This window comes from Gossypium hirsutum, chromosome D09 (genome assembly GCF_007990345.1).
Source record: "Gossypium hirsutum isolate 1008001.06 chromosome D09, Gossypium_hirsutum_v2.1, whole genome shotgun sequence".
NCBI classification, from domain to species: Eukaryota; Viridiplantae; Streptophyta; class Magnoliopsida; order Malvales; family Malvaceae; genus Gossypium; species Gossypium hirsutum.
In genome coordinates this window covers 1,289,634-1,312,516 of record NC_053445.1, presented here as the reverse complement: position 1 = coordinate 1,312,516, position 22,883 = coordinate 1,289,634, and the positions used below count along the sequence as shown (strand labels likewise).

The window sequence follows — 22,883 nt, the reverse complement described above, 5'->3', positions numbered from 1 at the left end:
TCAAGGCTTCTTAGGACTTATCTTTTAATTTCTTACTGTCAATTCTTTCTTTATTTCTACTTGTGCTGAATCATTATCTAATCTATTTTCTGTTCTTATTGTGTTTTCAGCCTTTTTCTATTTTAAGGAATCAGCCCAAAAATTCCCAATTTCTAGGGTTTTTCCATACTCTTTTTGGGTGAAATTAGATTGTCGAAATTTGGGGAAAACTATCTTGGTGTTCAATTGGGCAGAATCACAATCTCCTTGAGGGTTTCAAGAACCCTAACACTTATTTCTATTCTCAATTTGATTCTTTGCTGATTAGGAGATTTTATTTCAGATCTGAAAATTCAAAAATCTAATCTTTTAATTTTCTGTTTCGTTTCAGATCTAATTGTTTAGGGTTTTCGTAGGAGTTTCCCGTGACTTGGCAACTCGATCTTGGTCCGCGCGCAACCCCGTATCACCCATCTATAAGCTCGTCACATATGGAAACATAATCTTTGAAGATATACAATCGTAGATTTGATATGTAATCTTAGGAGATATGATTTTGTAAATCTTAGAGATTTGATTTGTAGATACCATTCGATCTTAGCCATTCATGTACTTGATCTGTACCGTTGGATTTGGGGAGGCTCTACTATAAATAGAGGCCTCTCCCCTCAATGTAAATCACTTGAGTTTTGAGGAATAATAAGAGTTCTTGAGAGTATTCACTCAAACATTATTCTCTCTTGTGTTCTTGATATTTCGTGGCTTGTTCTTATTTCGTTCTTCGTTCGCCTTTGTTTGATCGTTGAGTTGCTTTCGTTTGTGTTGGTTTTCAAAGGGGAATTCTATTGAATCCTCAAATTGTGGGAGTTAAGCTGACTTAGGAGTTTTTAAAGCAAGAAACTGCCTAAGGCCGCACGGATTGTGAGGCAAAAATTCTAAGTCCGTGACAGTTGGTATCCGAGCCAGTCTTTCGAAAGCACTATTGAAGGATGTCGAGAGAAGTTGGTGAGAATGAGCCAATGGAGACCCGTGGGAGGGCCAGGAAGGCTAGTCGATCGAGGGACATATTGTCGAGCTTGGAAAATCGAGTAGTCAATCTCGAGGAGTCTGTTGGTGACATGAGGGAGACACTCGAAGTGGTCCTAACCCGTATGGAGGAACTGAGGGAAGACAGCAAAGTATTCGTGCTTGACACTCTTAGATCCACTTCGGACAAGCTGACGGTAAGGGACGAAGCTCTTGAGGCCCTGGTGACTGCCATGAAAGAGGAGATTGCTGAGCTTAAGGGGGAGCTCACAATTTGTAAGGTCGCTCTGGGAAATGGGATGTTGACTTCAGGACCGAAGCAACGCCATGTAGATGTTCCAAAACCCGAGAAGTTCAAGGGGGCTAGGTCTGCGAGAGAAGTGGACAACTTCCTGTGGGAATTGGAGCAATATTTTCGAGCAATGGGCATTGAGGATGATGCCACTAAGGTAAACACTGCTTCGATTTACTTTACTGATGTTGCTCTCTTATGGTGGCGACGTAGGTCCACGGATGAGAGACGTGGAGGAACGGCCATTGGGACTTGGGAGGAGTTCCAAGGAGAGTTAAAGAAGCAGTTTTATCCGCAGCATGCTGAAAAGGAGGCTCGTGCTAAGTTGCGTCGGCTTACGCAACAAGGCACTGTTCGAGATTATGTGCGGGAGTTTAGTGAGCTGATGCTTCAGATCTCAGACTTGAATGAGAAGGAAGCATTTTATATGTTTGAGGATGGGCTAAGAATGTGGGCTAAGTAAGAGTTGCGCCGCCTAGGCATCACCGATTTGACTGTAGCTATGGCTGAGGCAGAGAACTTCTACGAAGCTGGTGGGAGAAAGTTTGACAATAATGATGCTTCCAAACCCAAGCCAAGACCCAAAGGCAATGGTGGGGGAGACAAAGAGCAAACAGAAAGGAGTGGCGAAACCCCAAGGAATTATAATGGTAGACCAGGGGATAAGAAAGAGCCAATGAGATGCTTTCTTTGCCAAGGTCCACATCGGTTGAGTGTTTGTCCAAAGAGGGCCGCTTTCAATGCTATGGAAGCACGCGAAGAGGCCAATCCTGACACCAAAAGTCTTGGTACGATATTGGGCGGTGTTGAAGACAAGACGAGTAATGGGCTGATGTTTGTGGACATCATCGTGGCAGACAGAAAATTGAATGCCCTTGTTGATACTGGTGCATCTGATTTGTTCATGTCTAAAGAGATGGCGAAGGAACTCGGTCTCAAAGTGGAGGAAGATTCGGGTCGAATAAAAACGGTAAACTCAGAAAGTATTCCCATAACGGGTGTGGCTAAAGGGGTGGAACTCAAACTTGGCGAGTGGACAGGCAAGGCAACCATTAAGGTAATCCCACTTGATGATTATGATTTTGTGGTAGGATTGAGTTTGTTTGACCGACTTAATGCGTATATTCATCCTTCCGAGAACTACATGATGATCTCTGATTCGAACCATCGTTATATGGTGCGAATGAAAAGAAAGGGAAACATGGAAGGCAAAACATTGTCGGCAATCCAATTTGCCAAAGGAGTACGTAGAAACGAAGTCTCCTATTTAGCCACCTTAAGGAACAATGTGGAGGAGAAATTCGAGGAGGAAATCCCAAAAGAAGTGAAGCAGTTGTTGCAGTCTTTTCAAGATGTAATGCCCATAGAGTTGCCCAAGACATTGCCACCAAAGAGGGAGGTAGATCACAAGATTGAGTTGTTGCCTAATACTGAGCCACCAGCAAGGGCACCATATCGAATGTCTCCGCCTGAGTTGGAGGAATTGAGGAAGCAGTTAAGAGAACTTCTAGATGCCGGGTTTATTAAACCTTCCAAAGCCCCATTTGGAGCGCCGGTGTTATTCCAAAGGAAGCATGATGGGTCCTTAAGATTGTGCATTGACTATAGGGCCTTAAACAAGATCACTGTGAAGAACAGGTATCCCATTCCTCTCATTGCAGATCTGTTCGATCAACTTGGTAGCGCGAGATGGTTTACTAAGTTGGATTTGCGATCGGGGTACTACCAAGTGAGAGTAGCCGAAGGGGATGAGCCCAAAACAGCCTGTGTGACTCGGTATGGGTCTTTTGAATTCTTGGTGATGCCGTTCGGGTTGACAAATGCTCCGGCAACATTTTGCACCCTAATGAATAAGGTATTACAACCTTTCTTAGATCGCTTTGTGGTTGTTTATCTTGACGACATTGTGGTGTACAGTAAGACGCTTGAGGAGCATGTTGGACATCTGAGAGAGGTGTTCCAAGTCCTACGGGAAAATGAGCTGTATGTCAAAGAGGAAAAATGCTCATTTGCCCAACGAGAGGTGCCTTTTCTTGGCCATATTGTAGGAGGTGGCATGATCCGAATGGATGCAAGCAAAGTCCGAGCAATTTCCGATTGGGAGCCACCAACCAAGGTAACGGAATTGCGGTCCTTTCTTGGTTTAGCAAACTACTATCGACGTTTCATTGAAGGCTACTCCAAGATCACTACACCCTTGACGGACTTATTGAAAAAGGGCAAAGTATGGGACTGGGACTCTCGGTGTGAGAAAGCTTTTGACCAAGTAAAGCAAGCAATGGTGAGTGAACCTGTACTTGCTTTACCGAATTTTACAAAGGCGTACGAGGTACGCACGGATGCCTCAGACTATGCAATTGGGGGAGTATTGATGCAAGAAGGACATCCAATTGCTTTCGAGAGTCGAAAGCTGAATGAGACAGAACGGAGATACACGGTCCAAGAAAAAGAGATGACTGCTGTGGTGCATTGTTTGCGCACATGGAGGCACTATTTGCTGGGTTCCAGGTTCGTGGTATTCACTGATAATGTTGCAAATAGTTATTTCCTAACCCAGAAAAAGTTGTCCCCCAAACAGGCTCGTTGGCAGGTTTTCCTAGCAGAGTTTGATTTTAGCATGGAGTACAAGCCGGGGAGTGCCAACATTGTAGCTGATGCGCTTAGCCGAAAGATGGAATTTGCAACGATAAGCCAACCCAATAGTCCCTTATTGGAGCGCATTCAAGAAGGGTTGTCCCACGATTCCACGGCCAAAAATTTGATTGAGCTTGCTAAAGAGGGAAAAACGAGGCGATTTTGGCTCGAGGGAGAATTATTATACACTCAAGGACAACGTCTATATGTGCCCCAACATGGGAACTTACGAAAGGAAGTCATGAAGGAATGTCATGATTCAAGATGGGCTGGACATCCAGGCATGCACCGCACTTTAGCTCTCTTGGAGGATCGATTTTATTGGCCTCACATGAGTGACGATGTGGAGACTTATGTGAAAACTTGTTTGGTGTGCCAACAAGATAAAATCGAGTTGAAGGCTTCTGCTGGGTTGCTACAGCCTTTACCTATTCCGGAGTGCCCATGGGAGAGTTTATCCATGGACTTTATTGTAGGTTTGCCTAAATCTGATGGATTTGCAAGCATTTTTGTTGTGGTGGACAGGTTTTCGAAGTATGCAACTTTTATCCCCACAACCAAGGAGTGTCCTGCTGAGGAGGCTGCTCGCTTGTTTCTTAGACATGTGGTGAAGTATTGGGGAGTGCCACAATCTATCATCAGCGATCGAGATGGGCGATTCACGGGACGATTTTGGACGGAGTTGTTCAAGTTAATGGGTTCAAACTTGAACTTTTCAACCAGCATGCATCCACAAACCGATGGGCAAACTGAACGAGTGAATACGTTGTTGGAGATATATCTACGGCACTATGTGAGTGCCACACAAAGGGACTGGCCAAAGTTGCTAGATGTGGCTCAGTTTTCTTACAATTTGCAAAGAAGTGGGGCGACAAACCAGAGTCCGTTCGAGATAGTAACAGGACAACAGCCACTTACACCCAATGCTGTTGCGACTCGTTATGGGGGACCGAATCCAGCAGCCTATCGATTTGCGAGAGATTGGCAAGAGCAAAACGATTTGGCTAGAGCTTGTCTTCACAAGGCAAGTAAGCGCAATAAGAAGTGGGCGGATCAGAATCGAAGGGATGTGCAATATCAGGTTGGTGACTCCGTCCTTGCTAAACTGCACCAGATTTTGCGACACAATGGGTTGCATAAAGGGCTTGTTCGACGTTATGAGGGGCCGTTCTGAGTTTTGAAGAAGGTAGGCAAGGTGGCCTACAAGCTTGAGTTGCCTGAAAAACTCAAACTCCATCCAGTGTTTCATGTGAGTATGCTTAAGCCATTCCATGAAGATGGAGAAGACCCAAACCGAAACAAGTCCAAACGAGCACCGATGGGGGCAAAAACCGCCTATGATAGAGAAGTGGAGAACATAGAGGGGGATCGTGTGATCAGACGAAAGTACTATCGACCGCGGCAGGAATACCTAGTCCGATGGAAGGGATTCCCTGATAGTGAGACAAGTTGGGAACCCGCTGAAGCCTTGTGGCAATTTCAAGACAAGATAGATCGTTACCACGCGAAGGATGCAACGAGGACGTCGCTAGATTTGGTGGGGGAGAATGTCATGGGTTGCGCATGGGAGCCCGCAACCATGACACATTCGTGTGATCCATCAAGTGGGAAGGAGGTCATTTGGACCGATCGGACTGACCCATTGCTTGAAGAGATTGAAGGCCCATCTATAAGCTCGTCACATATGGAAACATAATCTTTGAAGATATACAATCGTAGATTTGATATGTAATCTTAGGAGATATGATTTTGTAAATCTTAGAGATTTGATTTGTAGGTACCATTCGATCTTAGCCATTCATGTACTTGATCTGTACCGTTGGATTTGGGGAGGCTCTACTATAAATAGAGGCCTCTCCCCTCAATGTAAATCACTTGAGTTTTGAGGAATAATAAGAGTTCTTGAGAGTATTCACTCAAACATTATTCTCTCTTGTGTTCTTGATATTTCGTGGCTTGTTCTTATTTCGTTCTTCGTTCGCCTTTGTTTGATCGTTGAGTTGCTTTCGTTTGTGTTGGTTTTCAAAGGGGAATTCTATTGAATCCTCAAATTGTGGTTGTTAGGCTGACTTAGGAGTTTTTAAAGCAAGAAACTGCCTAAGGCCGCACGGATTGTGAGGCAAAAATCCTAAGTCCGTGACACTAGTCAATAAATTAGTAGTAATGTATTTATACCAATCATTGATCAACATAATTACTCCTAAATATTTTAACATCCCTTGATTTCCACATAAACCATGTTTTCCAATATGAGCTATTATATCGTCATATAATTACAGATTTGTGATGCATACTTGTTTTTGTTTGCTTATTTTTAATAGTTATTCATGCCATACTTTTTGTTTGAGAAAATGATTTATTAATTTTATTGTTGATTTGACTTTTTTAATTGTATATTGATTTGGTCCAGAAATGAAATAGTTTTGTCAGTGGCTCAACCATCAAGAAAACGAAATAAAAATATGGCTGAAGCTCAAGGAGAGAAAGTTGGTGATCACAAACCTAGTAAGCATGTGAAAGTAGAACAGGGGAGGCTAAATTTTGTTGCAACAAATGCAGTGCCTAGAGAACAATCTTTTGTTCTCTTGCAGAACTTAGATGCTAATAGTGAACATGATAAAAAATTGCTTGATCTCTTTAGTACTTCTGTAAGCTCTATTAGAACAACTACTAATATTGGAACTAAGTTTGAGCATTCTTCATGCATAGGAGTCTCAAATAAAGATGCTTCTATATCTCCATCAAATTCAGAGGATGTTGATAAGTATAGGAGAGTGACCGTCCATTCCAACAATTTAGAGAATAATACAAACTCTCTAGCTACAAATCAGAAGTATGTGGAAAAAAAGCCTTGTAAAAAACTTGAGTCTCCTGTCAAAAAATTGATGATTGAAAATGACGTGGAAGGAATTTCCACGAAGGTAGAGCAGAGGGAGAAATCATGCGGTGAACTGCCAGATCTTAATCTTCCTGTTTATCCAGTGCAGTCAGAGGTAAGCAACTATATCTCCAAATTTCATAAAGAATATTTAGTATTTGGTCTTATTTTGTGAATTGTCACATTTAATGGCCATGTGTAAATTCATTGTTTAGGATATTTGTGAATGAAATACCTTTGTTTTTGTTGAAATTAGAGAAAAATACTCTAATGTGTTAAGGAAAAACTCTCTCATAAGTATGTATTTCTTAGAAATATGTACATCTACATATACATGAAGCATTTAATCAATTAAGGAAAGAATATCTCTAATTAGCATTTCTAAAAATCAGGTGTAATATCTAAAGATATGCTATTCAATGTTATTAAATAATCAAAGGTTCTCAACATTCCCCCCTCAAGTTGGTGCATATATATCTTGCATGCCCAACTTGTAAAGAAGATTATAATAAGTCTTATAGTTGGGCCCTTTAGTAAAAACATCAGCCAATTATTTTTCGGATGCTAGATAAAATAAACTTAAGACACTGTTGACTACTTTTTTCTTGATAAAATGACGATCTATTTTGATGTGCTTGGTTTTATTGCGCTGCATTGGATTTTGATCTATGCTGTGGCTTCTTTATTGTCATGGTACAAGGTTGATCCATTTTCATTCAACAAATTTAGCTCTTCCAATACCTGTTCTAGTCATAAAAGCTCACAAACACCTTGAGTCATGCCTCTATATTCAGCCTCTGCACTTGATCGAGCCACAACACTTTGTTTCTTGCTCTTATAAGTGATTAAGTTCCCTCCCACAAGTGTACAATTACCCATTATAAACCTTTTGTCATCAAGTGAGCCAGCCCAATCTGCATCTGTAAATATTTCTATCTTGAGATGACTATTTTTGGAGAAGAGTATCTTTGCCCGGTGTAGACTTCAAATAGCACAAAACTCGCAATAATGCCTGCATATGGGCTTCGCGAGGATCATGCATAAATTGGCTTATCAAACTAACTGCATTGGCTATATCAAGTCGAGTATGAGCGAGATAAATCAATCATCCGATAATTCTTTGATATCTTCTTTTATCCACCATTTCACTAATTCCTGCTTGTAACCTGTGATTACTCTCAATAGGTGATTCTGTTGGTTTGCAACCTAACATGCCAGTCTTTGTTAGAAGATCTAAGACATACTTTCTTTAGGAAATAAAGATTCCCTCTTTCGATTTAGCCACTTCTATTTTGAGGAAATATTGTAACTTTCCTAAGTCTTTGGTTTCGAATTCCTAAGCCAATTGTTTCTTAATCCGAGCAATTTCTTCTTTGCCATCTCTAGTCATAATTATGTCATCAATATAAACTATAAGAAGAGTAATCTTACCCTTGTAATGTTCTATAAAGAGGGTATGATCCAAACAACACCATAGCCTTACTAAATCTGTCAAATCAGGTTTTGGGGGATTGCTTTAGTCCATATAGGGTCTTTTTCAGTCTACATACCTTTCCTTTAGTGTTCTTATCTTTGAATCCTGGAGGAACTTTCATGTGATGACATCTTCTTTCTTGCTTTCTCAGTCTACTCACATGATAGTGAAGAGTCAAGGCGTAAAGTAGATTGTAAGATGGCATCTTTTTTCTTGCTTTTCTTAGTGTAAGTTCTTAAATCAAGTCTATCCAACAATCCTCCACTAGTCTTCCCTTGAACCTAAGTCTCTACTGGAACTAAATTCTCCCTCTGAAAGGTAACAAAATAGGGTGTATCTTTCATTTTCAATAACCTCTCCCTGAAGAGATGGTTGTGATGAAGAAAAGTAAAGTTCATTCTCACGAAATGTTACATCCATATTTACATAATACTTTCTAGATGACAGATGATAACATTTGTAACCCTTTTGTGTAGGAGAGTATCCAATGAAAACACATTTGATTGCTCGAGAGTCCAGTTTGCTCTTATGTCAAAGATGAATGAAGCAAACACAACCAAAGGCCTTCGGTGAAATTGGATAATCTGTCTTGCCCTATAAGGTTTCAATGAGACTTTTAAAATCAAGGACTCGAAGAGGCATCATATTAATGAGATAAGTAGCAACCAAAATCGCATCCCCCTAGTGAGGCTTTGAGAGGTTCATAGTGAACATAAGTGATCTAACAACCTCCAAAAGATGTTGATTTTTTCTTTTGGCAACATCATTCTGAGCATTTGTATCTGGACAACTGGTCTAATCCAAAATCCCATATGATTCTATATAATCATTAAAGTTATACTCGATTCCATTATCATTTTGCAAAATTTAACCTTAGCATTAAACTGAGTAGTAATTAATTTATAAAAAGAACGAAAATATGAGAAAACATCACTTTTGGACTTTAATAAAAAATACCAATGTCATCCGAGTGCAACAGTCAATAAATGTAACAAACTAACGATTACTAGATAAAGAAGGCGAGTAGGGCCCCAAACATCCGAATAAATAATCTTAAAAGAAACAGTACTTCTATTATGACGTAAAGGATAACTATTTGTTGTATGCTTAGCAAACTTATAGGCATCACAAATTAAAAAGTCTAATTGAGTTCTTGAAAACAAAGTAGGAAACATCTTGGCAAGAACAGTAAATGATGGATGTCTTAACCGCTTATGTCACTGAATTATCTCTCGATTGACACCTTTATTGTCTCCAACTAAGGCTTGAGACATATTGGGCGATCGATCTAGAAGATATAAATCATTACACAATCTACCATTGCCAATCGTCTTCCCTGTTTGGAGGTCCTGAAAGACACGGTAATTAGGAAAGAATTTTTAAGTTTACAATTTAAGATTTTAGTGATAGTACTAACAGATAAGAGGTTAACTGGAAATTTAGGAATATGAAGGATAGAGGATAAAGTGAGATTAGGAGTACAAACAATAGAACCTGTTCTAGAGATGAAGGTAAGAGAGCCATCGACTATTCGCATGCTATCTTTATATAGACACGTAGTATAGTTTAACTAGCTTTTGTTTGACCCTGTCATGTCTATTCGCACCGGAATCAATAATCCAAGATTTAGAAGTAGATGGAGTATTTAAAACAGTACTTGAGTTCGAATGATTAGACTTAGCAATCGAGGTAGAGTCCAATTGAGACAAGAGGCGTCGGAGATGTTGAATCTCGTCCGAGGTAAAACTCCCAGTAGAAGTGGACTTGTCCTCTGTTGTCACAGAGTCTGACAAATGTGCCTGAGGTCGAGTATTATCCCCTTGTTTTCTACCACAACCTCAAGTGGGGTGACCATACAACTTTTAGCACGGATCTTTAGTGTGTCGAGGCTTACTACAGTAATCACACGTCAAGTGATCCTTGTTAAACTTACCACCCGATGGACCATCCTGATTAGGAATGAGACCAACTTTCTTAAAAGATAGATTATAAAGTATAACAACACGATGACTCTCCTCTTATTGTTCATAGGAGTATGCCTCATGGAGAGAAGGAAAAGGAGTTTTGCCAAGAACTTAAACTCAAATCTAATCATACTCAGTATTCAACCCAACCAAGCAATAAAAAATGCGCTCGTTTTCCACCATCTTCTGAAATTTTTCGGCATTATTGGTGCAAGACGCCTGAAAATCTTTGTAATAATCAAGTTCTTGCCACAACGCACTTAATTTAACAAAATATTGAGAAGTTATTAGCTACCCTATTTTGTACCGTGGACCTTATTACAAATCTCAAAAATTTGCGCATTATTTTCAACACGAGTGTAGGTGAGAGTAGCAGAGTTCAAAATTTTTTTGCAACATCAAGTAGCAAATAAGTTTTGGAAATATTGGGTTGCATAGAGTTGATAAGCCATGCCATAACAAGAGAGTTTGTTGAATCCCACAGACTAAATGTTGAATCATTGAGTTTAGGTTTCGATGTTGCACTGGTGATGTATCCTTGCAGGCCACGAGCCTTGATAAACAAGAAATAGGACCTTGACTGAGTAAGGTAATTATGTCCATCAAGCTTCATAGGACTAATTTGCAACAAAAGGTTATCGGTTGGAATCACGAGCTTCTCGTCCTTAGACATAAGGCCGGAAAAACAACTAATACCCAAAAAAAATTGCTTGGAAAATTAGGGGGGGAAAACACCTAAAAAGAACACAAAAGAGATCCCAAGAAAAACTTAGCCAAAAAACACCACCGCTTAGAGGAGAATGACCAGAAGGGAGCAGAGAGCACAGTGGCGGCGTCGGAAAAAACACGGCAGCAGCAGGTGAAGTCCACACGCGGTGCGTGAAACGAAGCTGCAGAAGCTTGCAACGGCACATGAGGCCCACGCATGGGTCTTCTGGTCACCAGAGTTTGGGGTTTCGCTGGCGAGTGTATTTCGACTCCAATGGTAGGGGCGGAGAGAGAGAAAAATAAGACTAGGGTGGAAAGTACCAATTTTGTGTTTTATAAGATTTTTGGAACAAATTTTAAAATCAGAAAAAAAATCACAGAAGTCTGATAAAAAAACTGATACCATGATGAAATTAGAGATAAATACTCTAATGTATTGAGGAAAAACTCTCTAAAAATTACGTACTTATTAGAAATATGTACAACTATATATACATGAAGCATTGAATCAATTAAGAATATATCCAATTTGTATCTCTAAAAATCGGCTGTAATATCTAAAGATATGCTATTCAGTGCTATCAAATAATCAAAGATTTTCAACAGTTTTTGATATAATTGATTCCTATTTAGAATTTGAAATTAAATTGTTATAATTAGCTTTCATAGTTAGAATCCTTATTCTCATTCCATAGATTCATGTATCTATATCCTACCATAGTCTGTAATAGTGGATGGCTTTCGCATTGTCTTAGTGTTGATGCTCAACTCTTAACTAAATGTATATTAACTGAAAATTTAGCTATATCAGGTTAATCACAACTTTCAAGTTTTGGAATAATATTTCTATATGTAATATTATAGATCAAGTACAAAAAAATTAGTAAAAGTCATCTTAGCAAGCTGAAACTTACTCGGACTTGATAGCAATTAAATTGATCTATGAGCACTTAGCAAGTCAAGCTCGAGTAGGATGTGAGCAGATTAACTTACATGCTTAGAAATGTAGATAATTTATTGTCGTTTCTTTTGATTTTAAAGTTATATCTGATGATAGATTCAAACCTCCTGTGTTTTTCTATCAGATTAGAAACACACATGACATGGGATTTTTCTAATGTCTGGCTAAAGTACATGTGATTACATAACATGACTTATGGAAAAAGAAATTAGAAAGTAATAGTGACTGGAAAATTACTCATACACAATTGATAGCTGTCTTCTTTCTTCAAACCATTGATGGTGGAAATGATAAGCTTTTGAAGTTGGACAAGGTAACAATTTATATGTATCAAGTTCTTGTTTGCTGAGTGGTTCCATGTTTCTTCTATTCTTTTAATTTTTATGTAAACAAGAACAGGACATCTAAGCAGTAGCTCTTTAATTAAGGAGCCAAATGTTAGCATGCATGAACTTTTGCAATAACCTAACAATAGTGTTTTGGTTTAAATTGTCTCAAATATTGGTAGAACCCATGGATAGAAGACTTCCAAGTTCAAAAAATTGTTAAGCAATACTAATTGGCTTTTATACATGAAGGGGTAGAACGTTGTTGCCTTTTGGGGCCAAAATTGTTACTGCTATAATTTTTTAATAATTGAGCTGAGAAAGAATGTTGATGAACTAACTTCTGAATGTTAACTTCTTTCTAATGTATAAAGGTTGGTACATTTTACTTCTTGTCCTGGCAATTTTGTTTTTCATCTTTGTTGTTTCAAAGTTGTATAATGATTTGCATGTGCTTAGACTAATTAAGGTGATCTTATATTCAAAATTGCCAGAAAAGTCACTCTTTGCAGTCAAAAGATGTTTCTAATTTGAGGACAAAAGGAATAATGCTTGAAAGGGCAATGAGAGAGTTGGAGAAAGTTGTTGCACAATGTGAGTTGTGTGGTTACTTTTGTATGTTCAATTTCTTGCTTACAAAGAAGTTTAAGATGTGTTCTCTATAACTTGCTACTGTCTACTCAATATTTGTAACAGCAAGACTATCAACTATGGAAGTTCAGGATATTGATGCTTCATCTACCACTATCAAAAGAAGGTTGCCTTGTGAAGTGAAGCAGAAGCTTGCTAAAGTTGCTAGACTAGCAGTAAGAATAAAATATATCATCCGTTCAACTATTCTTTAGCTCCTTTGACGAGGAAGGGTTTCACTTCTTGCTAAAAGTTATGATTACGTTCTAAACCATATTCTATGGTAATTTCAGCACTCAAGCCAAGGGAAAATATCCAAGGAGTTAATTAACAAGCTTATGAATATTCTCGGACATTCGGTGCAATTGAGAACATTGAAGGTATGAGCTTAGTCACACAAATTTGGAATTAGTGAACAGGAGCCCAGTGCATCAAAATCTGGACAGTAAAACCTATTAGCCTAGTGCATAACATTTGATAGAAGTAAAATTTAATCAAATTTGACTATGGTGCCTTAAGGCCATATGAGCATGATTGGGATGCATGTATTTGATTATAGACCTATTATTTTTATATAAATGTATTTTTGTTTGTGTTTGTGCACTTGCATTATGATTTGCTAGTATATTTTCCCTTAAATTTCTTGTTGTGTTACATTATTTATTCATTCTTTACATGAGGAAATAATTTAAAATTAGTTGTGAAGTCAAACCGTGTGCCTAGGTTCTAAGATGCAGTGCAATAGAGGAAAAGAACTTTAAACCCCTCTAGACTAGAGGTCTTTTCTAGGGCAGCTTGCTTTTTGTTGATAAGCGTTTGCCTTGAAAGGCAAAAGGCACAGAAAAGGCATGCATTAATTGAGTTCTTTTCCATGAAGCATGGGCATTGCTTCCTCTCACATCTGTTTCTGGTATGCATTGCATCTTGGGAAGATGTTGCTAAAACGAAGTATCCAATAATATGTAAAGGAGTGGGAAAAAATGTTTATAATGCCGTATCAGGCTTTGGCCTTGACTCACCTTATGGTGCATTCTCCGGTGGAAAAGCACTTTCAAGCTAAAAGTGCTTCTCCACCGTAGAAGAAATGAAGAATACTTAGCTTTTGGAGTCAAAAGTGAAGTCAAAAAGTGTATTTTCAACCAAAAAGCTGGAATTTAGGTGCTTTTGGCTTTTGCGTTTGAAAGTGAAACTTATAAAAATATCTTTATTTATATTAACTATTTAAAAAGTATATAAAAAATTAGATTATTTTATATTTTATATTAAATTATATTAAATTATTTAAATCTTATTTATTATTATATTTAATTTTTTAAAGTATTTTATATACCATTAGTTTTAGAAATAATTTATATTAATTACTTAAAAAGTATTTAAACTTTATATTTCATGTATCGTTATATTAAATTATTTAAATACCATATAACTTAACAAATTTTTTACCTTCTACTATCATGTTTGAAAAGGACATTTTAACCTTCCATCACAATTTTTGGTAGCAATGGAGAGCACTAAAAATTAATAAACTACACTTTTCCACAACACTTTTCTACCACTCTTGAAAAGCACTTTTCAACCACAACAGCAATGAAGAACTAACCCTCAATCTATGTAGATGAAACCCATATTAGAAAGTTAAATATTGGGTTGAAAGATAATGCAATAAAAGGTACACAGGTGTATTGCCGCTGCTGTCTATTTCATTGTAAAAAGGGAGAAACTAGGTACTAGGGTTGAACACCAAGTTTGGTTAATTGGGCTTTTATTTGGAAAGTTTAGAATTTATTGGGTACAATCTGCAGGCCTATAAAGGTTTGGGCTAGATTAATTTGATTTATATGCAATCCAATAGCACATATTTCCATGATAATAATACCAAATAAGGAAGTTATGATAATAAAAATTTTCCACTGCATTTTTTTTATAGATATGCATATGTATGCGTGCTTGTGTGTAAACACATATTAAGGCTTTTTAGTGCTTATTGTTCATGATATCCATATTTATAATAGGTATACATATTTGTTTCTATTTTGAGGGTTTTGATATAGATATCATGGTAAATAAATAGATTTGCATATGGCAGAAGACTCCCACTAGAATCTTCTAGAGTCTTGAAATAAAAGTTTGAATTACTTGTATCCAAGCTGTAAACGAAATGCATGGAGTTCTCTTTTGTATGTATGATGCAGTAAACATTCATTGTCATGTCAGTATCCACATCTTGTAATTCTTTTTCCTATGCTGTAGCTTCTCTTATGTTTTCTTCAATAATGTTTCCTTCAATGAAAAAGAAATGATATATTAGTGTGTCATTTCAAGAACTAGGAAAGTGTTACATTGCCATGTATAAATTCTTCTTGGTGATGGAAGTGGGAGAACTTATAGCTAGAGTTTGATGATTTGTAATAATGTTTGATCTTTATAACACTATATACATAATTATGTCGACTTTTAACTTTTGCTGATTAGAAAAACTTATATACTGCAAGGTTTTAGGTATAAACCGTGTTCTCTCTCTATCTAACAATTAAGATGGTTGCATGTTCATAACTAGGTTCATTATGTTTTAATTATGTACTTGCATACTAACCTTCTTTTTGCCCCTGCCTCAATCGATTGTTTGGATTCAGAGGAACTTAAAAGAGATGATTTTAATGGGACTCTCGGCAAAGCAAGAAAAAGCTTCTAGATTTGAACAGATCAAATTGGAGGTCATTGAAATGATCAAATCGCAGGTTTCCTCGAAAATCACTTTGAGCAATATGCAAATTAGTTCTAGGTGCTTAATTTCTTTCAATAGAAGTTCTCTTTTTGATTTATTGGTTCCATATTGGTGTTTCAATAAGTTTTGGCCTCTTTCTATCTTCATTGGTATTTTATATCATGAAAGATTTGGATACTATCACTTTGATCACCAGCATCATACATTTTTCTTTCTCATAAGAAACAACACTTATACCAACATATAGGCTGGAACTTTGATCTCCATCTTATGTTGTGAGAATAATGTGATACAAACATTTATGGTTGCAAATTGTTATCTTGTCACTTATGTTAGAAATACATTCTCATGCTAATATATTATTTAGTATATGTGCATATTCGGTGGAAAGTGATGCTAATATTTTAGTTCTTTGCTTATTAACTGCATTGCTTCCCAGGCATCTATGCTAGGAGATGTACCAACTTGTGACATACAAGAAGTGCTTGGTTATGAAGAAAAAGTAGCCCTTAAAAAACAATACAGCATGGATAACGTCATTGAGGATAAAATTTGTGATCTTTATGACTTGTACACTCAGGTGCTTTTATCAACTAACTATTCATGTTCTCTGTATTATAAATAATTTTATTAGGTCACTAAGTTCTTTACGTTATTAATGGTTGTAGGGGATAGATGAAGACAAAGGTCCGCAAATCAGAAAGTTATATGTCGAGGTATTCATTGCTCCTATGAAATTTGGTTGCAGTCATTTGATCCAATTTATTTGTTTTTCTTTTATGAATGAACTGCCTCGATATATCCTAAGGATTGACTTATTCTTTGTTGATAATTAAGTGCTAGCATAAGGTGTAGCATTATCAATCTTTGACCTAATTTGTGAAACATTGGTCTCGAGCCTTTTGACTTGGTTGTTATCCTTTCTCTCTGTTCTCCTTTTTAGTTCAAACTATTAAGGTGCTTTGAGCTGCCAAATTTTTAACTAGTAGTAGAAAATAGGTTAGGTAAGGTGACTATTTGTTTGTATTGTGATAGACATAATCTTAGAGATTGATAGACATGATTTTAGGAGTAGAGTTTAAAAAATTTGTATAATATAGGCTGTAATCTTATTCTTTCCTTTTTAGTATAGTTTATGATAGTATAAAATCCCATTCAAGGTTGAAGGAAGAATCAAGCTGAATTTTTAGAACTTCAACCTCCTCTTATTTGGCCTTTCCCTTTCTTTCTGCTCCTTTTCTGTTTCAGCATTCTCTCACTACAGCCTCTACATTTTCTTCTCACCATTTTGTTTCTCTCAAGGCACATGGTATTAGAGCCTATCTGATCTCACTGCCCCTGTATTGGAAAGCCCATCCACTGTCGAGTTGTTCAGCTGAATTCTGTCGACAGAAGCTGCGTGTGCAAACCACACACACCGCTACAAGGAATCTTCCTTTTCCCACGCACCGACGCGTGAGCACTATTTTGACCACCACTTTTTCGTCGGCTCTTTCTAATATGTCTTGCCCTATAATTTCAACTCAAGTAAGACCCTCAATTTGTTGTTCTGCCCCTTTTGAATTTGGGCATTTCTTGTTCCTCCCAACATGGTTGAAATCTCAGATTCTCTCAAACCTCTCTTTTATTTTTTGGTTAACTTGTTAATACTACTGTCAAATTACAAGATAGAAATAACTATGTCTCTTGGGCTGCTTTTGTTGAATTCTGGTTTATGGGGCAAGGGGGTAAAAGGATCATTTAGAAAATGGTGCTAGTAAAATTACTGAGAAAAAAAGAGATGCTTGGCTCAAAATTGATGCACAACTATGTAGTCTATTGTGGCATTCACTTGAGCCAAAGCTACTTGGTTTTAGTCTTCTAAAACGTGTTATAAAATTTTGGCTAAGGCCGACATTTTATACACCAATGGTATTCAGCGAATTTATAAAGTTGTTTTGAGCCTTGTTCATCTGCAACAAAATCAGCAGGATACTGATAGTATTTGGGTCAAGTTGAAACTTTGAAGGACAAATTTAATGTTCTTATGCCTCTTTTTGAAGATGTTCCTGATCAGGGACAATAGAGATTTTTTATGGTAATTGCTTTGATAGGACTATGACCAGATCTAGTCTCTGTCTCAGATTAGATTCTTGCTAGCCCAATTATTCTTAATCTTGAAGATGTGAGTACTCGTTTACTTCATATCTCGTCAAACCAAGCCCAAGTCGTGGAAAACTCCTCTATGTTAGCCATATAGAGAACTAGCTAGCAAGGATATAATATAAGAGGAAAAGGCAGAGGATTCTAGCCCACTGCATTTATTGTGACGAAAGTTGTCACATGTGACACTTGTTGGGCTTTACATGGGCGATCTTCTTGCAATAATTGGCTTGCTGCTCATATAGTGTAGGTTCAAAGAGATGAACTTTTTTCTGCTACCAACCTCCCATGCACAAGGGTCCAAATCAGTCACATTATTTGGATCAAATTATTATGAGTGAAGAAGAGAGAGGAAGAAAGAAAACAGCTGCTGTTGCAGCTCTACTGTTGGCTGTAACAGCCGTGAAAAAGAAAGAAAAATAAGGAGAAGTAAAGAAGAGAGAAATAGATAAAGACTTGTGTGAAAATATTACTTGTCAATTTACATCAAGTTACATAGCCTATTTATAATAAAAACTAGATACAAAAATAAGGAAAGTCTAAGATATGATATGATATGATATGCCTAATGTTATGCTAATTAATCTAGAATCATGACATAATTATGCAGGATATCACAACATCACAACAGAAACAATAGTTTTCCACCATGGTTTCTGTTGCTCAACCAAGTAATTCTTTTGCTTGCTTAACTTTGTCTTTCTCAAATGGACCTTAAATACTTGACTTAGGTGCTTTTGATCATAACTTTGGTTCTCTTGTTTTATAGTTGTTTTTCTGTAGGCTCTTTTTGAGGGGGTCTATCTGTATCCGCTCCGAACCCGTAACGGATAGTAATTGTAACATCCTAATTTGAATATTATTCGAATACACAAAATCCAAATTGAATATCTGTAGATATCTAAATTTGTAATGTGAATTGTCATCCCTATCATCACCTTAATGTTATGCCTTTACCGTGACTATATCCAATCTGTCCATTCCTAAGATTATTACTGTAACAAAGGCAGAGCTTGGATGACAACAAGTTATGGAGGAAATAAATACTCTTCATGCTAATCATTGGGATCTTGTTACCTTATCATTGGGTAAAATTGCAGTTGGCTGTCTATTGGTTTACAGAGTTATCAGTTCTGATTAGATGATAGAGTGGCTAAAGGTGCAGCTGGTTGCAAAAGGGTTTACACAGATTCTTGGTCTTGATTATGAGAGATTTTTTCTTCAATTGCCAAAATTGCCTCGGTTCGAATCCTAATCTCTCTTGCTGCAATGAATCATCGGATTATTTATCAGCTGATATTAGGAATGCATTTCTCCATTGTGAATTAACTAAAGAAATCTATATGGAGCAACCACCAGGTATTGTTGCTCAAGGGGAGTATGGGTTTAGCTTTGTTGCTGCAAAAATCTTTTAATGGTCTAAAACAATCCCCAAGAGCAGTTCAACATTGTTATGCAAGAATTTGGGATGAAAAGAAGTGAAGCAGATCATTCAGTCTTTTACTGTCATACTGGCTACGACAAGTGCATCAATTAAGTAGTATATGTGGATGATATTGCTATTATAAGAGATGATCATGAAGGCATTACCCAACTCAAATCTTTTCAGTCATTAGTAGCTACTAACCTTGGTACTTGATTCGTACCTCATGAAGAACTTATGATTAATAATATATCAAACTCTTAGGGAGCTCCTAATGAGTACATTAGACTTGTAAGGAAGTCTTAAATCTTTGTAATTGAAATGAAACTTTGGCTTACTCTTACTACTCCCAGTAGTCTTAAATAGAGGTTACATAGGAAATTAAAATTAAGAACTTTGAATTGTAATAAAAATAATTACTAAAATAAATCCTTCTAATTATACTACTGAAAATGAGGTTATTTGTCTTCTTTTCCGTCTTTGGTGCCTTTGACTTCTTGTGGCCCATGTCCCTTTTGTTTCGTTTACAGAGGCATCCATAACATTCTTATTTAGTTTGAGACCATTAAGAATTTCAAAATTATGTTATGTTCGTTTATTTAAAATTATTTGTGTTTGTGTCCATTTGTTTAAATTGAATGAACTTGTTATTGAACATTAGATGAACGTGTCCACAAACATTTAAAAATTGAGTATGATTAATAAAAAAGAAAACACAAGTAAACATATATCTTATTTTTAGATATAAACTAATAAAATATAAATATTAATAATTATATTATAAATAAATTAAACAAAAAATTATTAATTATAACGTACTGATCATTGAATGCACTATTCATTCAAAGCCCTACTGTTAAGTTCTAACGAGTTTGTTTTCAACTTGTTTGTCCTCTTGACTCTGGCCTGGAGTTTTGATTTGTTTTACTTTTCCTTTGGACTTAAATGTTTTGTTGTATGTGTGTCCTATCACATTGAAAGAAATCAATAAAACTTTTCTATCTTGAAGTATGGTTGTAATTGCAATTTTTGCATCTGAACTTTTAATTGAAGCCGTATGGACCTAGATGTTGGTAGTTGCTTATAATGCTTAAAATTTGGAACTCAAAATTCTGCTAGTAGTTGACTAGAGAATTTTAGTTCATTTTATTCTTCCAACTGTAATTAGATAGGAAATAAGTCACTTCTTTATTTCTTTAAGGTTCTCTTGCCCCTTTGTTGATTACCAATCAAATAAGCAATTAGTAGAAGTTTTCATCAACATTATTGAACTTTATATTGAGATGGAGGGGCATTGAAAATGGCCTATGTCTTAATGGAATATCACATCTGTTAGTAACTTTGCCACAAATTAAAATTAATCTCATAAATAAGGCGCAACCTATAATTCACCATTTGTTGATTACCAATTAAATAAGCAATTAGTGGAGGTTCATCAAAATTATCGAAATTTATATTGAGTTGGAGGGGTATTGAAAAATGGCTATCTTAATGGAATATCACTTCAGTTAGTAACTTTGCCACATATTAAAATTGATCTCATAAATAAGGTGCAACCTATAATTCATCATAACAATATGTTCACTCTTTTCCTTGCTTTTATTTTACTACTTTTGTTGCCAGGTTTACCAACTGAGCTAGTTGGCACCTTTATATTAACCATGAAGCGCCAACATTGTAAACCTTGCAACAAAAGTACACCTCAACACGTACACTCTGCCGACACGGTTGGATACATACCGGACATGCCTTAACACGTTGGAATTCTTTTTTCAAATTGGACACGGTCAAGACACGCGTGTGTAAAAGGGACACTGCTGGACACGGGTATAGTGATTTTTATTTTCCTGAAAGTATGTTTCAGAAACGAAAAAAGAAGAGAAGAAAGACAATGGAAGAAGGAAAGGCAGGGAAGAAGAAAAACCTTAAAAGGGAAAAAAGTGTGGAGAAATGAAAAGGGGGGCATGGGGAATAAGGAACTTTGGGAACCGAGAACTGAAAAAAGTAAAGTTTAAAAATTGTGGGCCCATTATTTATAATTATTAAAGTAAACAAATGTTATGATAATAATACATATAATATTTGTTTACTTAATTTAATTTTTGTATAAAAAGATTAATTTTGATTATAAATTAATAAACATATTAATATTTTTATTTGAAATGAAACATTATAATGTTAAAATATTTTTTATTGCTGTGTCTTGCCATACCCGTATCCTAATTTTTTAAAATTTGTCGTGTCACTGTGTTCGTATCGTGTATTACATGTCCATGTCCGTGCTCCATAGTATATTAATGACGTTCTTTTCTTTCATTGGGTCATTTTATTTATACTATATATGTCATCCAGCTTGCAGAATTGTGGCCAAATGGGATCATGGACAAACATGGTATAAAAAGCGCAATTTGTAGGGCAAAGGAACGTAGAAGGGCATTGTCCGAACATGATAAGGTATGCACATGTTTTGTATTTATTGCTCAATATTAATCTTTAGTTCAATCCTGCATTATAATTTGGTATCATTAGATATTGAAAAGAGGAGATGAGGATCAAATGCATTAATTTAATTTTTTTAGTTCAAAACTAGGAGTAAATAAATAGATACTGGATATAAAGTATTATGTTTTAATGAATGGAGGCCTTCGTCTTGATGGGGTAGGCTGTCAAAGGACTATATTTAAATCATTTATTTGCAGGTTCCGATCTTTGATAAAGAAGGTTGGGATGAAGGGGATATACTGGGCCAGATTATAGCCTTTATGATACTAATTTCTAGTTACCCTGTTATGGTCATAGATACTTCACAAGGAGTTGACCACCTCATGTGGGTAATAAGCAAGAATAAATAGCAAACCTAGGTTTTGATATTGTGTTAAGTATCTAACCTAGAACCAATAGGCTCTAAAGGTCTAACTTGAGATCATAGGAAATTTATGATTTAAGAGATGTGGGATAACACCACTTAACTAGCATAGTGGAATTTCCAATTGAAAATTTATGAAATGATTTTACTGGCGGTTGTTCCCACTAAATCAAATCTAGAAAACTACACAGGCAAATGTTTTATTATGATTGATGCTCTCTCTCTCCTCCATTGAACCGTGGAAAAACTAAAGTAACTTCTCTCTAGTTAATAGATATCAATAAAATTTGTAATTCCTGCAAGAAATTTGAACGGGAGTGCTGTGAAATGCATACATTAAATGGATTTTAGATGCAATATTCAGTGCTCGAATTTTTTGTCCCTGATTCAAGGAATAGAATGCGCCATTCTCTCATATGTTGGTGTTGGACTAAAATGCAGCATTGCACAGCATGCCTTTGAAATGTATAATTAACATCCTGTATAGAGTTTAATCACGAGAATCATATGATGCTGCAGTCTATTTATGGTTTGATTTTCTGCATTTTCAGTTCAATCAGTTTTTTGCTTATACTAGCATATTTGAGTCCTGTAGAGAATTTTATCGGTAAAAGTATCATAGAGGCCTACATACTAGGAGTCAGATTGCATTTTTCTATCTCTACTAAAAAGATGAGCAACTTAGTCCTTGTACGTTAATCGAAGAGCAAACCGATCATTTTTGTTAAAAGTTTCATCCATTTGTGCTCTTAAAAACTGATGTGATTGACGGAATAACCAGATAGTGACATATGTTGTGCAATGTATACCTCATGTTGATGTACAGGGACCAGTTTTAAACAGTAGAAATGGATG

At 36.5% G+C, this 22,883-nt stretch overlaps 2 protein-coding genes across 6 annotated transcripts in view; both read left to right on the top strand.

Annotated features, from left to right (window-relative positions):
* The window catches only part of LOC107931356 (ubinuclein-1), a 34,679-nt gene that overhangs the window by 10,734 nt on the left and 1,062 nt on the right, over positions 1-22,883 (top strand). For 2 of the 5 annotated variants that reach the window (XM_041101533.1, XM_041101531.1), the window contains exons 2-10: positions 6,362-6,924; positions 12,737-12,836; positions 12,939-13,048; positions 13,166-13,252; positions 15,506-15,610; positions 16,037-16,177; positions 16,266-16,313; positions 16,900-17,124; positions 21,515-21,616. In XM_041101533.1, coding sequence (XP_040957467.1) covers positions 6,394-6,924; positions 12,737-12,836; positions 12,939-13,048; positions 13,166-13,252; positions 15,506-15,610; positions 16,037-16,177; positions 16,266-16,313; positions 16,900-17,124; positions 21,515-21,616 — 1,449 coding nt within the window. In that variant the 5' untranslated portion in view covers positions 6,362-6,393. The remainder of the gene's footprint in view (positions 1-6,361; positions 6,925-12,736; positions 12,837-12,938; positions 13,049-13,165; positions 13,253-15,505; positions 15,611-16,036; positions 16,178-16,265; positions 16,314-16,899; positions 17,125-21,514; positions 21,617-22,883) is intronic. The other 3 variants (XM_016863240.2, XM_016863239.2, XM_041101532.1) reach the window with 2 other exon arrangements.
* On the top strand, positions 1,098-1,760 carry LOC121221080 (uncharacterized). Its single transcript, XM_041101534.1, has one exon. The coding sequence runs from the start codon at positions 1,098-1,100 to the stop codon at positions 1,758-1,760; it is 663 nt and encodes a 220-aa protein (XP_040957468.1).

What these genes read in the sequence shown, in the direction of transcription:
- LOC121221080 (XM_041101534.1), top strand. Translation starts at nt 1,098, where the DNA reads ATGAGGGAGACACTCGAAGTGGTCCTAACCCGTATGGAGGAACTGAGG.